Raw genomic sequence first — 15,646 nt, forward strand, 5'->3', positions numbered from 1 at the left:
TAGTTCCACCGGCTTTCGGACAAGAAATCTCTCGAACCGTGACTCTGAGGCTATTACCCAGGGCCGACACTTCTGAGGCTCTTCATCCAGAAATGGAGACAGGCATGGAGTAGTACTCCACTGAGACGGATCTGGATCGGCTTTCCGATTCGGCGAGAGGAAGGTGGAGCGCCTTATCTCCTGAGTCCCGCCCAGTCCACACGTCGCCGATAAGGTCTGACAGTCCCGTCGGCGAGGCCTTCTCTTCCTTTCTCAATGGCCTCCTCTCCTGCTATTTTCTCAAAATCCCTGGTCATCCAATGTCCAAAAAGTGACAGCACCGAACACTGGCAATCAGGATCTCATGCCAGATGGTGGGCAGGCCACGGCGAAAGCGAGATCGAGGACCTTCACCGGCTGCCTGACGTGCCGGTCTCGAAAGGTAAAATGCGATCTCGCCAGGCCATCCTGTAGCAACTGTGGCCGGCTGGGTCTGCAATGCCACGGATATGGAGTTCAATTGCAGTGGCTGCCAGCCTGGGACCCAAAGAACCCGGATGGCATCCCCGCAAGAGGACCTGCCAGTCAAGCACACGACGTCGCAAGAGCGCGAACAGAGATCATCTCTGGTGCGATGTGAATCTTTCCGCAGGAAGTCCGTGTACTGATTGTCTGAACAGCCCGGGAGAGATATCAAATGTCTCAGGACTTAGTCCGCCAACTGTCCCCGATGACGCCGTCCAGTGGGCTCGAAACTGTTCTTCACCGATTAGAAGAGCAGGCTGTGGAATCCGAATTCAGCAACAGTGCGGACAAAGACACGAAGCCCTGGCATGTCAGGCAAGGGCCCTTTTCCATCTTCCCCCATGCCGCAAAGCTTGCAGAAGTGCGTCACCCAGAGCCAACATTGCTGTCTAGGCCTATGACGCCCTTCCCCAATCTTGACCTTGCTTCGGCTTCAGCATGGCTTGGTGGTGACCAAGCGAGCTGGGCCTCGACTGTAGGAGAGAATGTTCTTGGACATCAAGATCAACCGACTGCGACGATCGACGGCGACTTCTCTTTCGCCGATGTGACAGATAACTCCTGGTTTCTTGATAGTAAGAACAAGCCCTGCGACTTCGTGTCTTGGTCATACTGATAAATTCCAGCTTCGGACCTGCCGTTGGCGAATCCATCATATGCTCAGGATGTCCACCCGTTCCAATTTCCGAATACCCATGCTTTCGACTGTGGGCATCCTTCGGCATCATCCCTTCCAAACGGCTCACCATATCTGCCCCGGAACGTCCGTTTTCTGTTATCTCACTATACGACGCACGTGATTGACTCGCTGTCAGCGCTGCCCCAGACCAAAGCGCCATGGCGAGGCATCCACGTACCCTGTGCGTTGACAGCATACGGAGAGCTCGACGTACTGGGCCATTCAAGTTTTGCACGCGTCTCCCTCCTGTATAGTCTGCTTTCTTTGACGTGTTATCATCTGAGCTCGCTCTACGAGTCGGCCTCGCCGCAAGGCACGACAAACACTCCTTTGTTGGCATCTTCCCGCAAAGACTCCACAGCCTATCACTGGGAGAGTCAGGCACGGAAGTTCCGTGGGATAGCTCGGACCGCATTCCGCAAATGTCTTCAATCAATATCCACACAAACAGGGGACAAAGTCAAATACAAAGAGCTACTGATGAGCTCGATGACCCTAGTCTGTGCGGGGGTACGTTTCCCATGACATGTCCTTGAAAAGTCAGACAGCCACACGAAATGCTGACTGAAACGTATAGATTGTTGGTGGTGATCCCTGGGATGCAAGATTCTTCATCCTGCAATGCGAAGAGATTGTCAACAAGATCGGGCGGACCAAACGGCGCTTTTCAAAAAAGGCTCTTCAACTTCACCGGATATTCGCGTTTGTCAGGGTCATCGAGCAGACCACATTCTTTCAGACAAAAGACCAGTATCTGGACTCGCTCGACAAGATTGCCATGGGCCCGGACGAACTCGAACTTGTCAAGGCCGTTCCTGAGGATGGCTTTGTCCTGTCAGCAACCCTGGCGTCAAACCACGAATCGATGTCCGATTTGGGACTTGACGGGGAGGAGGAGGATGCGTTCTTCGAGTTATCCGGCTTTCCAGTCTCGTTGCTCAGACTCATGGCTAGAACCAACAGTCTGGTGGAGGAGCTTGGGGCATGCAAAGCCGGAGGGGCTCACCCATTCATGTCTGAAGACATCATCCCCAAGGCCGCGGCACTCGAGAAGGAGATCTGTGCTTGGAGAGCGAACCCGAGTGGCAGCAAGGCCGAGTCCGCTGACGCAAGTTCCGGTCATTTTCTTCCGTTCGTGGATCTGAATGGTGACATTAGCACCATGGCGGACGCACCATGCATCATGAAAACGAAACTTTCAACAGCTGTTCACCACGCCCTGTTGATCTACTTCTTTCGGTTTGTGCGAGCCACCAATCCAACCATTTTACAGCACTATGTCGCCAGCATCCTCACCAATCTCGAGCAGTTCCAACAGGCCAAGACGCAGTACTATCCGGGATCGAGAATAGGCACCATGGTCTGGCCGAGCTTCATTGCGGCCTGTGAAGCCCTCGATCACGGTCTGCGAGGCAGAGCAATCGCGTGTATGAGGCACGCAGCGTGGGCAGGATTCAAGAACGCTCACAAGGCCGAGGACGTGGTTCGAGATGTCTGGCGGAGGCGTGATGCTGGCGAACACGATATCCTCTGGAGCACCGTGATTCGAGAGTCACGCACCATCTTGTTATTGACGTGATCTTGGGTTGGGGAACCGACGAGCTGTATACACTCCTGGTGCGCCGCTGTCATACCACTGAAATGAAATCAAGAACGCGAGATTAAACCTACATCGAATCGCACATCGGGCAGGCGTAACACAGGTATCTTCAGGAGGGTAGCCAATATATCGGACGATATAAAATGCAGGCGCGCTCCTGGACGAGGTCTTGTTCTTAAACGCGCTACGCCAATTACAGTAGGACGGAGTTACTCGACGAAAAGTTAGTAGCGGTATCTAGACGAATTAGGTATAGCCGAATCTAACAATCATTTGCCCCGAGACCTCTGTAAAAGCGGCATGGCCTCGACTGCTGGGGTACGTGGCACGTGACCTCGCCTTTTGTCGCCAAGAACCAATTCCGCATCCAGCTCCGTGCCAATTCAAGTTGCAGTGACTTGCAAGTGCCCGAGTAGCTTCAATCGAGATGTGAATTTCTGCCTGTCTCATTTCAATCCTCCTGATACACAAGCAGAGCAGCGCAGCTCGCGGGCTCACGGTCTAGAATCTCAAGGCTCGGTCAAGTTCTAGTTGTGCCGTTATAGCTACGCGCTTGTCAGGATGGCTGGCTCATCGACAAGACCGTCTGGTACAGTGTTACCCCCATTGTATACCCGATTATTTCGGACAACTAACTCTCAAATAGTGGCTTGTCTACGATACATGCGGTCAACCACAACCTTCTCTTCTATGCAGTCATTACACAAATTCGGCCCTGTCCGATCAACGTCGCTCATTAACTTCGCCGGTCAAGATTCGCCCAAATGTCGTCGCTCATTTTCTACCGCGCCAGCTCGGCAAGATTGGTTAACACCGAAGCGGCCGGAATCAAGGAAGTCTATGACCGGCAGGCCGCGCATGCCCACGGGAGGCTCCACACGCGGCACCACAGTAGTTTGGGGTGATTTCGGTCTGAGGATGAAAGATCATGACCGAAGAGTATCAGCCAAACAACTCAAGACCGGCGAAGAGACGATCCACAGACGACTGCGAGGAGAGCATTACAAGCTGTACAAAAGAGTGAGCGCCAACATCGGTGTCTACGTCAAGGGAAACGATGTGCGTATGGGCAAGGGAAAAGGTAAATTTGATCATTGGGCCGCCCGAATACCCGTCAGCAGAATCATCTTTGAAGTCAAGGGCAAGATTCACGAACAGGTGGTAAGAGATGCTTTCAGACTGGCTGGCAACAAACTGCCAGGACTGTATGAATTCGTGAAGAAAGGCGACCCGCCTGTGGTTGGCATCACGAAACTGGGTGACGGAGTAACCCTGGAGAAGCTGAAGGAGGCCAAACGAGAGGTGGAACCAAAGGACAAACCGGAACAGCCGCAACTCATCACTTCTTCTACGACGAATACGCCTCCCCAAACAGTTTCCACCCATCTGGACGAAGCTCCGAGAACTGTTCACGTCTCTCCATGAGACTAGTTTTGAGTAATCACAATCGCCTCGATCGGCGGCAAACTTTACTCTCATGCTCCGACTCCTGATCCTGATCCATATCCCTGCTGCGATCGGGTGTCTTCCTGACCTTCAGCTTTATCTGGAGTACCACCATATCCTTCTTGAGCTGCGACCCCAGATGAAGTGGTTGTTTTGCCTCCCATCCCGGATTCGGAGACGTTTTGGCCATATCTTATATTGTCTGCAGTCTGCTGTCCGCGGTCTTGGGACATCGAGGATGCTTCGGACGTATTTGGGCCGGCTAGGAGAGGGATTAGAACCACGAAATCAATATAGAGCTGGGTGATGGCATGAACGTACAACCCAGCTGTCCTCTCTGCTTCTCCGTGGGCACAGTGTGCGTCTTGATGGACTCGTATCTAAGCGCGTTCAGTAACGGCCCATCCGAGAAAGCAGGAGCGGAGGCAAATGATAGCAACATACTGAGTATTCTCGCCGCCAGGCTCTGTATCCATGAGTTTATCGTCGGACTTGTTGCTGTCCATCTTGAAGCTTTTGAAGGAATCGTACCAGTCACAGGTTAGAACAGAGTCAATGGTCTGGGTGACCGTCTGGAATAAGTCCATTTATACCAGGCCGCAAGCCAGCCATGCTCTGGGGGAAATGATGAGGTTTGGTTGAGTTGATGTCTGCGCTCCACTTTGGTGGATGGTTGGACTGCGAGCTGGGTTTGACGTCAGTACCTTTGGGTGAGGAGGCATGGAGGGAGTCTTGATCACGATCGATAACGTATATACAGGTACAATCTGATAATGCGATTGGACGACTCCAGGGGGCCGCCGCCAGCGTTGAGCAGCACAGCAAAACTGCGAAGCATAAGCCCAGATTAGATGTGCACGGTGGATCATAATAGCCGTCACTGCTAGCTACGCTTTAGTCGTCGTCGCTGTCGTTGCCGTCCTCTCACAACCTGAACCTCATTTCCTACCGTTTCTTGGTCTTCAAGTTGCTCCCCATCAGCAGAGCTCGCCGCACGCTCCTCTCCCGGCATGGCCGTCTCGGTCATCAAACCGATGCTGAAATGCTCAGCCTGCAGTTTTGCAGCTGGTTCCATCTCCTCCAAGCGTGTCACAATAGTTGCTCCGTGATGGACAGTCTTATCCGGGAACAGACCAGGTCGACGCCAGCATACCAGCATCACATTAATTCTAAGAGGGTAGCTATGATACTGGCCTTAAGGTTCTCGGTGAAGACGAACGAGTACCCTACGTTGGAGCGAGCAGATGAGCTAACAAGGTCTTTGGGATCTGTTGCACTTTTCATCGACAATCATGTCGTGTGTAATATGGCTACCATTTTCTTGGCTAGCGAAATCAAGTATCCCAAGTTCCTCTTCGGCAATATGATCAATTTTGGCGAGCACCCAACACTCTTCTTTCTGCCCTCGCATCCTCGTCTAGATAGACCAGGCAGCTCGACTACCGCAACGGCCCTACCAGGTATAATCCCCCTATTTCTCGGCCAACGGTCTCTGGGCAACACCATGGGCCAGCATATCTGCATCGACTTGACTGACGATGTGAGCGGCATTCTGGCTGGACGCCTCGAGTTTGCGAGCAGCATAGCGTCGGAGACCGGGGATTTTGCCGACGAAGGAAAAGAAGGATCTGTGGAAGGCTTTCTGGAAGGGCAGCGAACCCTTACGTTCCTCGTACAGCATGCCTGAGATGGCCAGCATGATGGCGATCCAGTAAACATTGTAGGAGATGACGGAGCCGTAGGTGGCGGAGTTTTGCCAGCCCAGCAACGAGTTGAAGACATCCCATCCATTGTCGATCTCCGGGTTGCAGCAGTTGACGTGCCAGACGGTCTCGCGGATGTTGTATGAGCCCGGGCCGTCGCCTGCCTCGGCCACGTCGGCGCCGACCTTCTCCTGGAACTGCCAGAACTGAAAGCTCCAGACTGCCTTGGAGAACATGCCCGCGGCGAGAAGATAGAGGATGCAGGTCGACGCGATAAGGAAGTACTGGATGGTCATGGCGTTGCCGCCGCGGTAGAGCACGTAGCCCACGAGGAGACCTGCGAGGAGACCGGTGACGACGGGGATTGGGAATGCGGTCGCGGGTAGCCCAAGAGAGACGCCACCAACGAAGACGACGGCCTCGAGTCCCTCACGCAGAGTGGTGATGAGAGGTAGAAGGAACATGGTATACCGGCGGCCCCAATCGCCGAGCCAGTTCCTGTTGCCCTCCTTCTTGCTCTTCGCAACCAAGGCCTGAGCGATCTTGATCCGCCACTTTTCCTTGGTCTTGTTGATGCGTAGAATGGCAAGGCCCATGATGGTAATGATGATGCTGGCAATCAGATAAAAGATCCCTTCCCAGAGATCCTCCGACTCGGACCAAAGATCATGGCCCAAGCCATAGAAGACGCCGATGAAGGCACCGCCGATAATGAGGGCTATGAGAACGCCTACTAAAGAGCCGGCCCATACTTGACGGACCAGCCGTTTGTATATAGCTTGGTCTTGATGAGGCTGGCCAAGGGACTGCTTCAGAAAGGAAAGCAGGACAGACACAACAATGACTGCTTCGAGACATTCTCGGAAAACAATGAAGAAAACTTGGACGCCAAAGACGTTGGGCATGGTGAAGGAGGTAGCTGGTAGAGCTGTAACAACGGTTGAATGCCAGAGAGGAGTGGGAGTTGAGAGTCGATGTCGAGACAAGCAAAAAGTCGGGAGGCCAAGTGGGAATGGTTGCAAGGTGAAGCTTTTAGTAGTTGCAACGGCCTTGTTCTTGTTCTTGTTCGGAGGGTGTCTGTCAGTACCCAGCTCGGCAAGCCACGTTTCTCAGAGTCCCGACTTCGGAAAGCAGCAAAAGGACGGCGCCCTGCTTAGCTTCTTCTGCTCCCTCGTCTCGTGTGTCTCTCGCTCTGGGTTGTCACAAAGCCTGCCTCGCGCTTTTCCTAGTTTTGATAGTGTAAGTGGAATGATCATCTGATAATCCCAACAAGATAAGATTATCGGGTGCGACGGATGAAGGAGAGAGTCATGGTTGGTGGACAATTTCCTGAAGCGAGCATCAGATAACTTTATTGCAAGGTGCTAGCCATGAGTTGCCAATCAAAGCACACTGGACCTCCTCTTTCCAGTCCAAGCGTTGTAAGACAGGAAGCAGTAGGGATTTGAGGACAGCGGCCGGAAGGGTCTCTGTCACCCAGCTCGCTAAATGATTGGTATCAAGGCCACCGCGGGTCCGACCTGGAGTGGGACTCGAGCAGGACAAACCGAGAGGGAAAATCTCTGCACAGGCTAAAGCCAGCCCGACAGGGCCCCGAGGATGGAGTGCTGGTTGCTGCGCAAGGGAATAGTTTCGGCGAGCTGGACGAAAAGGAAGTCATGCAGGCTGAAGATGCTAGCTGCGAGGCCGATTTCGACGCCGATGGAGGGGATGGAGGGTAATGGAGGGTTCCGCCTCGAGCAGGGACGAGGACAGCTCCGGTCGTGTGGTGTGTCCTCCTTTTTAGCCTCGTTTCGATCGCGTGCAATGTGCATAAGTATAGGAAGACGTGGGGATCCGGCAGGACGCCAGTTCAGCGATATCCTCTGTACTCTGTCCGTCCTGCCGACTCTGCTCTGACCGTGGCGTTGTGAGGACAAGAAACTGGAAGAAGAATACCAGACTTGAACGTGAACGACGACCAAGAACGAGCTCTTGCTCTTCGAAGTTGGCCGAGTGTCCTTTTGCATTGCACTGCTCTCCTCTCCACAGTTGCCTGCGCAAGCATTTGCTAAGCTTGCTCAAGCTCATTGCTGTCTCCACGATGTCGAAGCTTGGCTCGTCGTCGCTGCTTCAGCTGCTGCTGCTGCTCACCACCTTCCTCCTCGCCGTCGAGCAGGCTGCGGCCAAAACAGTCACCTACGACTTCAATGTGACTTGGGTCACCGCCAACCCTGATGGGATGACGGAGAGAAAGATCATTGGTGTCAACGGTCAATGGCCTCTGCCCGTCATCGAGGTCGACAAGGGCGACCGCCTCATCGTCAACATGTACAATGGCCTGGGGGACAAGAATGCCACCATCCATTTCCACGGCATGTTCCAGAACACCACCAGCAACATGGACGGCCCCTCGATGGTCACCCAATGTCCCATTCCTCCCGGCCAAAACTTCACCTACGACTTCACCGTCAATCAGAACGGGACCTATTGGTACCACTGTCACACCGACTTCTGCTACCCCGATGGCTACCGTCAGGCCTTGATTGTCCACGACAAGGACGCCTATTTCAACGACGAGTACGAGGAGGAGTTCACCGTGACTCTGAGCGACTGGTACCACGAGTTCGTCGAGGACATCCAGTTCCTGTCGTTGTACAATCCCACCGGTGCCGAACCTATCCCCGACTCCTTCCTCTTCAACGACACACAACGTTCGAGCCTCCCCGTCAAGCCGAACACCACCTATCTGATCCGACTGATCAACATTGGCGCGTTCGTGGCGCAGTACTTCTACATCGAGGACCACACCTTCAGGATCGTCGAGATAGACGGCGTCTATGTCGATGCTGCCGAAGCCGACACGTTGTACATTGCCGTCGCGCAACGATACTCGATCTTGGTCACAACGAAGAACAGCACCGACAAGAACTACCCTATCGTGACCGTGGCCGACTCGGACCTGCTCGATGTCATCCCAACCCATCTTCAGCTGAACAACACGAACTGGCTGGAGTACAATGCCGACCGTCCTCATCCGGACGCCGTCATGCACGTTGACCTCTCCGACGAGCTTGTGCCGTTCGACGACATTACCCTCGTTCCCCACGACCGCATGGAACTCCTGCCTGAGCCGGACTTCGAGATCAACGTCACCGTGTCAATGAACAATCTGGACAACGGATTTGGCTATGCATTCCTCAACGACATCTCCTACACCGCGCCTAAAGTGCCGACCATTTACACTGTCATGTCCGCCGGTGAGCTGGCCACCAACTCCGAGATCTATGGCGAGTTCACGCACCCGATGGTGCTGGAACACAACGATGTCGTGCAGCTGGTTCTCAACAACGGTGACTCAGGATCCCATCCCTTCCATCTGCACGGCCACAACTTCCAAGTCATTGACCGAGCCCCGCCCTTTGGACCACACTTCAACGATTACCTCAGTGGCGACCCAGTTCCTTTCAACCCTTCAAACCACAGCGCCTTCCCGGCCTTCCCCGCGCGAAGAGACGTCTTCGTCCTCCCACCCCAGGGGTACTTTGTCATTCGCTTCGTTGCCGACAACCCGGGCGTGTGGTTATTCCACTGCCATATTGACTGGCATCTGTCTCAGGGCCTGGCAATGGTGCTGATTGAGGCCCCGTTGAAGATTCAAGAAACCACTCACATCCCACAACAACATTACGATGTCTGCCAGGCCGGTGGCATCGCGTACAAGGGTAACGCCGCTGCCGACACCCAAGACTTCACGGATCTGGATGGGCAGAACAAGCAGGTTAAATCCCTCCCTTCGGGCTTCACGGCGCGTGGCATCGTGGCCTTGGTTTTCTCCTGCATCAGTGCGTTCCTTGGAATGGGATTTATCGTCGTCTATGGCCTCTCGACCCCGTTGGTCCCGCCGGAAAAGCAGGAAATCGACACGAGTGACGTCGCCTCCATCCACGACGGTCCTGTCCCGGTTACCGTTGGAGTGCAACACACTGTAGAACCTGCCTCGCCGTATCGGGATTGAGTTGGCGATTCATGTTGGATGTTGTAAATGTTTAGCCAGCACCAATTAAATCTATTAGTCATTTAGCATCCTGCAACCCATCTTGTGTGCGTGCCTTGTGTCTCCGTTCTCGGATCGGAGGGCCTACGGGGACTGCCCATGGGTTAGGTCTAGCTTAGTGCCTGAATCACCTAATTTCAGCTTCTGGGTACTGGGTACTGGGTATCTCTGTTCGTCTTGTGCTTACCGTCTGCAAGATGTTCTCTTGATCTTGCATGGGTTTTGGGTAGAGCATGGAAGGCATAACCGTGCACTCTTTACACGGCCCTCGGGGCATGTAAATTGTATGAAGACCCTCCCAGACTTTCCACGAGTGGAAGCGGCGAGAACTCCCTTCAATCACAGCCATTCAGCCGGACTAGTCTGACAGAGATAGAGTATAGAATATCTTGCATGGAGAAGGAAGTGAAGTCGACGAGGCTGCTCGAGAAACGAGAGTTGAGTGTTTGTGGTCCAAATACTCCTCTGTACAGCACGTGAGTGCGCTCCACTGCGCGTCTTCGTGCAAACACTGGCAGTCCACACCATCACCTGAGGCCGTCTTTCTAGTCTGCATTTTCGGATTCTGGATGAAGCTCTTTCCTGTCCACCTCTCCGCGGCTTCATTTGGAGAGCATTGAACAGCAATATGGCTTCCAAATGTTGTGCCTCTCGACTGAGGTTCTCGAATCTACTCAACACCCTAAGAAGCAGCCCTGGCCATGAGATACCCTCTCGAACATCTCGACAGAGAATGCAGACTCGAAGCATTGCGCAGTCTGCCCAAAACCCTCAACATGCCACACCTTGGGACGCCGCTCGAGCTGAAGCCAAGCAGAAGAATCGAACTACAATGTAGGAATACCCCGGAGATACCTGGGAACATAAGAGAAGCTCACAGTTGGTACTGCAGGTATTATGGCTTGAGTGTCGGCATAACCCTAATCGCCTTGTCCTATGCTTCCGTACCCTTATATAAAATGGTGAGGGAAACAACAATCGAGACAAAGCTTGTCCGGTCCACTGACAGAGGTCCAGATATGCCAACAGACCGGCTGGTCCGGTCAGCCCGTCAAAGCCCACGATTCCGACGGAGATCCCGCCCTGAGACTGAAGCCGGTCGAAGGCCACCGACGCCTGCGTATTACCTTCAACGGCTCGGTTTCCGACATCCTCCCCTGGAAATTCACGCCGCAGCAACGCGAGGTTCGTGTGCTACCGGGTGAAACAGCATTGGCATTTTATACCGCCACCAACAAAAGCGACGCAGATATCATTGGGGTGGCCACATATTCGGTGACACCGGCACAGGTGGCGCCCTACTTCAGCAAGATCCAGTGTTTTTGTTTTGAAGAGCAGCGTCTGAACGCCGGCGAGACGGTCGACATGCCAGTCTTCTTCTTCATCGACCCGGAATTCATCAAGGATCCGACCATGAAAGGCATCGACACCATTACGTTGAGTTATACCTTTTTCAAGGCAAAATATGATAAGAATGGGGTTTTGACCACAGTACCGATGGCCATGGCAGCGGCATGAGTGTGAAACAAAAAAGGATTGTAAAGCTATACACGAATTGAAGCGGCGCCGCCTTCGGCCGAGACTAATGGGATGGCTCTCAATTTTAGCGTCGTGGCACATCACCTCTCCTTCAACCAGGCAATGAGATCATCCACGCCACGATCTGGTGGGAAGACAGGGTACCACCACTTAGCCACCTTGCCGTCCTGGATGGCAATCATCGACCGCCTGAGAAGTTTCTGTCCATGCCAATCTAACGTCGGCAGATTCAGACCTTGCTGGAATTCCAACTTCTCATCACTAAGCAAGTCATACGGCAGATGCAGCCGGTCGTGCACCTCAGCCTGGTACGCTGGAGACTGTGTCGAGATGCCATAGATCTGGTCCACGCCCAGTGCGCGCAGTTGCGGCAGGTTATCTCGAAACGAGCAGGCCTGAGGCGTACATCCTCTGGCGCCGGGAATTGAGTTCCAGAAATCCGGAACAGTCTCGTTCGGCGCAGCTACATGGCTTGTAAGCATACGGTCTGTTTCTATGGCCTTGCCTTCCTTGACCCATGCCGGAGCCGTGGACGCAGGCAGGTACAAATCAAGAAAGAGGAATTAGAAAGATTGGAGCCTACCTGTTCTTGGGTAACAAAAGAGCACAGTCAGCCCCTTGAGGTCGGCAAGGCTGATACTTTCAGTCGTCCTCTGTGCAATAACGAGGCTAATATCGTGCGGGATCGTGAAACCGGTCAAGTGGTCGTACAGTCCGTCATCCTGGGGAACCGGCAAGTCGGACGGGAACGTTGTATCTACAGTCAGGTCGACATCAATCAGCTCGGCCATGAACGTAAGGTCAACCATAGGGGTACGCGCCAGGCAGGCATCGCTTCGCCATTTGCCCAACTTCGGGTTGACCCTTGTAGTATATACAGAGTTAGGTAGGGTCGGTGGATCTTACGAGCCATGGGATGTGACAGGAGACCACTGGATGTTGAGAACTCTTGGACGTCTCTCAAGGTGGGATTGCTCTCAAATATAATCAATCTAATTCAATTGACCTAGGAGGCCGCTGTATCGGATACTAGTATAGTGATAAGTGATGATGTGTACAGAGCAGACGCTGGGCCTGGTACAGCGAGCTCAGATCACCTTAGTACGTTAGTAGTACTAACTAGGTAGAGTACGTACCTTAGTACTATGATTCACTCCGGGCGGATTTCGGCGACTAGTCATGTATTGTCAAGGGACTTGCACGATGGCTGTGGGAAGTACTACGTATACTAATTAAGGTACCTAGTATGGGATGGTTCAACAGAACAGAAATAGGGAATCACAAATGGAAGGTTTGGTGGATCAATTATGTTTACATTAAGCATGTGCGCCACTGGGCGTATCTCACTGTGAGACGTCTAGCTCTGGCTTTTGTTGTTCGTTGTTCGAAACAGCCCCCGCTGTAGAGAGACGAAAAAGTGAAAAGGGAGCATAGAAGGACTGGGGTTTGGACCTTCGCCCAGCATGATACACCATGCTCATCCGTCAGAACCGTTGATTTGGCTTCCAGCTTGTTGATGGTAATCTGCTGCGTACTGGAACTCTGTTGATTCTGTACGAAGCCGGTAGGGTGGGGTATCTCAACCCCTTGTTTGCTTTGCGGGAAGCTGGTGATCTGGTGGATGGTCGAGAATGTGTGTTCTGGCTTGGAAGGCAGGAATCTTGCTTGACCTTGTCAGTGCTGTTGGACCAGCCAACGTTCCCAGGTCGACTTGACCCGTGCTTATTGAGGTCCGCTTGGACCCCAAATGTAACACTCCCTTGCTTTAGGAACTTCCACTTCCAACCGAGAGAATATCCAGGATCTTCTCAAAGTCTGGCGTGCCAAACCCACTGGCGACATCCCAGCCCTCAGCAGCAGTGAAGCCGGCACCGTTGCACCCGATACTGCTTCCATTCACAATATCGGTGAAAGCGGTGAAGCCTTGTTGGTAAAGCCACGGATTCAACCAGCCCATGGGTGGTTTGCCTTTGGCGATCAAAGCATCATTGACCAGGGAGAAAATGCTGGCCACCGTTGGGGTTGCACAACTCGTTCCATCCACACTTCGGACACCTGCGTCAACGAACACGAGATATCTGTAGCTCTGTGCTGCCAGATCAGGGTAAGCGCGGCCCACAGTGTTGTACATGCCCCGAAACTGGTCGCCGATTGTGTCCAGATATCTCTCGACAGCGACTGCTTGCCATGATGGTCGCGTGAAGTAATTGCTGAAACCGGACCCAGAAGCATAACCGTTCTGGACGTCGTAAGCTACCACCTCTGGATAGTCTCTGGTTCCACCGACAGTGGTGACATAGGGACAAGAGGCCGGGAAAGCTGGAAGGAAAGCGGTACGGTTTTGGCCATCGTTCGAAATGCAGCTATCATTGGCGCCGACACCGTAGTCCCCTGAACTAAAGAAGAGCGAGATGCCTTGGGCGCCAAGAGCGGCGAACTGGTTGCACACAGTTCTCGCGTACGGCTCCGGCACAGTCTGTTCGTCGTCGCCGTAGGAGGTGGAGATGACATTGGGGATGGTGTTGGAATCTTGCTCGCGCATGTACAGCACCCAGGTCAGATAGGGTTCGTTGGTATTTGTGGTGGTGAAGGTGTCCGGATCAAAGGGCGGTGTACCACCGGTCGAGTATAAGGTGACCGGAGTAGGAAAGACCATGCCGAGGATGGTTTCGAGGTCGAGGTTACCCTCAATACCGGCGCCAATAGTGGCATTGTCCAAAGGTCCGTTGTTAACAGAGATTTGATTGATTGCATAGGACGAATTGGCAGCTTGAGGGCGGAAGTTTTGGAGGTAAAGTTTTGCATCGGCACGACTGGAAACCTGGCCCAAGTAGTTCGTAAAGCCTATCTGGTTCTTGCTGGAGGATTGAACAGCGTAGTTGACGGTGTTGTACAGAGTACGTAGGCATGTGGTCGTCATGCCAGCAAAGTTGCAAACACGGTTCAACGAGCTGGAGTTTGCGGCGGCGGTCAGTTGGTCGAGGTCGACCTCGGTAGGGACAGTCAGGACAGTTTCTCCTTTTGGATTTGCTCGAAGGAATGCAGTGGTGGGTTGGATGGTGGTGACATGGTCATGGAGTGAACGTGGTAGAGACCATTGAGTGGTTCGAACGAGTTTGGTGCCGTCTTGATGTTGGTAAACTGAATACTTGGTGTGAAGGAGACGTTCGACTTGAGCAACGGGCAGGGTCAGAGTGATCCAGTCTCGGGCAGCATTGTACTGGCAATGAGACGGATCAATGTCGTTCTCGGACAGCCACTCTTCGATCAACTCGGTGGTGTCATCGGACGGACTGAGAAGGTCGTGGACTTCCTGTTGGGACAAGTGTTTGCCATAACGATGGTGGGATGGGTCCGAGACTGGGTGTTAAGTCAATGGGGGTTCGTTTGGCTATTGCCCCGATTCCAAGCTCACCTTGATGCAGATGTTGCTCGAGGAGTCCGAAATTGTTTGGTGTAAGGCCGATACTGAGCTTCAACAAGTGAAATGGGTGAGAGTTTCCCACTCTTGACCATTTCAGTGGGACATGGTGAGATTCCTTGATGGTGTACTCGAAGCCAGAGCGGACGGGGGAGGCAATGACAGACTGGACCGTGACCAGGGCGGCCAAGAGAAGAGACACGAGAAACATAACGAACGTAGAGAGAGACTGAATCAACGAAGAACTCGAAGGAGAGAAGAAGAGAATGGACTGCAAAAATTGGAAAGAAAAAACCCCGTACGTACCTGTTTACTTGAATGAATGCATGGAGGGAGGATGAGTGACTGCGCTGCGCTGCTGGCACCCGCAGTTTGACGGGCGCAGTTTGGATGTTGGATGTTGAATGTGGGGGAATGGCAAATGGCGCAGCCGTCATGTGGATCGCGTTGGTTGCTCTGTGGAACTGGATCGACAGGCGACTTTAGTTAAAGGTTAGGTGCCATCATGGAAAACGGCCCTTATTGGTGGCACCTGTAAGTAATGCCAAGGGGTCTAAGAAGCCTGAGGAGCCCTAGCCCCTAGCCTAAGGAGCCTCCCACTCTCCCTTCCGGGTACCTGTATGCTCGCTGTAGCTACCCGTTTTATAGGTGCTACCTCACCCCTGCAGCACTGCGCATAAGGCTCTCTCCGCTTAAATGCATACCTGTAGGTAGCCTT

The 15,646-nt window shown here is 53.2% G+C and overlaps 8 protein-coding genes across 8 annotated transcripts; 4 read left to right on the top strand and 4 right to left on the bottom strand.

Moving 5' to 3' along the window:
* Positions 1–709: 709 nt before the first annotated feature.
* On the top strand, positions 710–2,762 carry A1O1_06748 (uncharacterized protein; the record flags this gene model as incomplete). Its single annotated transcript, XM_007727625.1, has 3 exons — positions 710–1,079; positions 1,131–1,693; positions 1,761–2,762. The coding sequence occupies 3 exons, from the start codon at positions 710–712 to the stop codon at positions 2,760–2,762; spliced, it is 1,935 nt and encodes a 644-aa protein (XP_007725815.1).
* Positions 2,763–3,473: 711 nt separating this feature from the next.
* On the top strand, positions 3,474–4,208 carry A1O1_06749 (uncharacterized protein; the record flags this gene model as incomplete). The annotated part of the gene is made up of 1 exon (XM_007727626.1): positions 3,474–4,208. The coding sequence occupies one exon, from the start codon at positions 3,474–3,476 to the stop codon at positions 4,206–4,208; it is 735 nt and encodes a 244-aa protein (XP_007725816.1).
* A 50-nt stretch (positions 4,209–4,258) lies between these two features.
* On the bottom strand, positions 4,259–4,735 carry A1O1_06750 (uncharacterized protein; the record flags this gene model as incomplete). Its single annotated transcript, XM_007727627.1, has 3 exons — positions 4,259–4,491; positions 4,551–4,609; positions 4,674–4,735. 3 exons carry the CDS (start codon positions 4,733–4,735, stop codon positions 4,259–4,261), a joined length of 354 nt encoding a protein of 117 aa, XP_007725817.1.
* Positions 4,736–5,700: 965 nt separating this feature from the next.
* On the bottom strand, positions 5,701–6,837 carry A1O1_06751 (high-affinity iron transporter; the record flags this gene model as incomplete). Its single annotated transcript, XM_007727628.1, has 1 exon — positions 5,701–6,837. One exon carries the CDS (start codon positions 6,835–6,837, stop codon positions 5,701–5,703), a length of 1,137 nt encoding a protein of 378 aa, XP_007725818.1.
* A 1,178-nt stretch (positions 6,838–8,015) lies between these two features.
* On the top strand, positions 8,016–9,929 carry A1O1_06752 (uncharacterized protein; the record flags this gene model as incomplete). Its single annotated transcript, XM_007727629.1, has 1 exon — positions 8,016–9,929. The coding sequence occupies one exon, from the start codon at positions 8,016–8,018 to the stop codon at positions 9,927–9,929; it is 1,914 nt and encodes a 637-aa protein (XP_007725819.1).
* A 667-nt stretch (positions 9,930–10,596) lies between these two features.
* A1O1_06753 (cytochrome c oxidase assembly protein subunit 11) lies at positions 10,597–11,486 on the top strand (the record flags this gene model as incomplete). Its single annotated transcript, XM_007727630.1, has 3 exons — positions 10,597–10,802; positions 10,861–10,930; positions 10,986–11,486. 3 exons carry the CDS (start codon positions 10,597–10,599, stop codon positions 11,484–11,486), a joined length of 777 nt encoding a protein of 258 aa, XP_007725820.1.
* A 101-nt stretch (positions 11,487–11,587) lies between these two features.
* Positions 11,588–12,298, bottom strand: A1O1_06754 (uncharacterized protein; the record flags this gene model as incomplete). The annotated part of the gene is made up of 2 exons (XM_007727631.1): positions 11,588–11,970; positions 12,091–12,298. 2 exons carry the CDS (start codon positions 12,296–12,298, stop codon positions 11,588–11,590), a joined length of 591 nt encoding a protein of 196 aa, XP_007725821.1.
* Positions 12,299–13,272: 974 nt separating this feature from the next.
* Positions 13,273–15,139, bottom strand: A1O1_06755 (uncharacterized protein; the record flags this gene model as incomplete). The annotated part of the gene is made up of 2 exons (XM_007727632.1): positions 13,273–14,867; positions 14,923–15,139. The coding sequence occupies 2 exons, from the start codon at positions 15,137–15,139 to the stop codon at positions 13,273–13,275; spliced, it is 1,812 nt and encodes a 603-aa protein (XP_007725822.1).
* Between the last annotated feature and the right edge of the window lie 507 nt (positions 15,140–15,646).

The sequence above is a fragment of the Capronia coronata genome, assembly GCF_000585585.1.
Source record: "Capronia coronata CBS 617.96 chromosome Unknown acBCG-supercont1.6, whole genome shotgun sequence".
NCBI classification, from domain to species: domain Eukaryota; kingdom Fungi; phylum Ascomycota; class Eurotiomycetes; order Chaetothyriales; family Herpotrichiellaceae; genus Capronia; species Capronia coronata.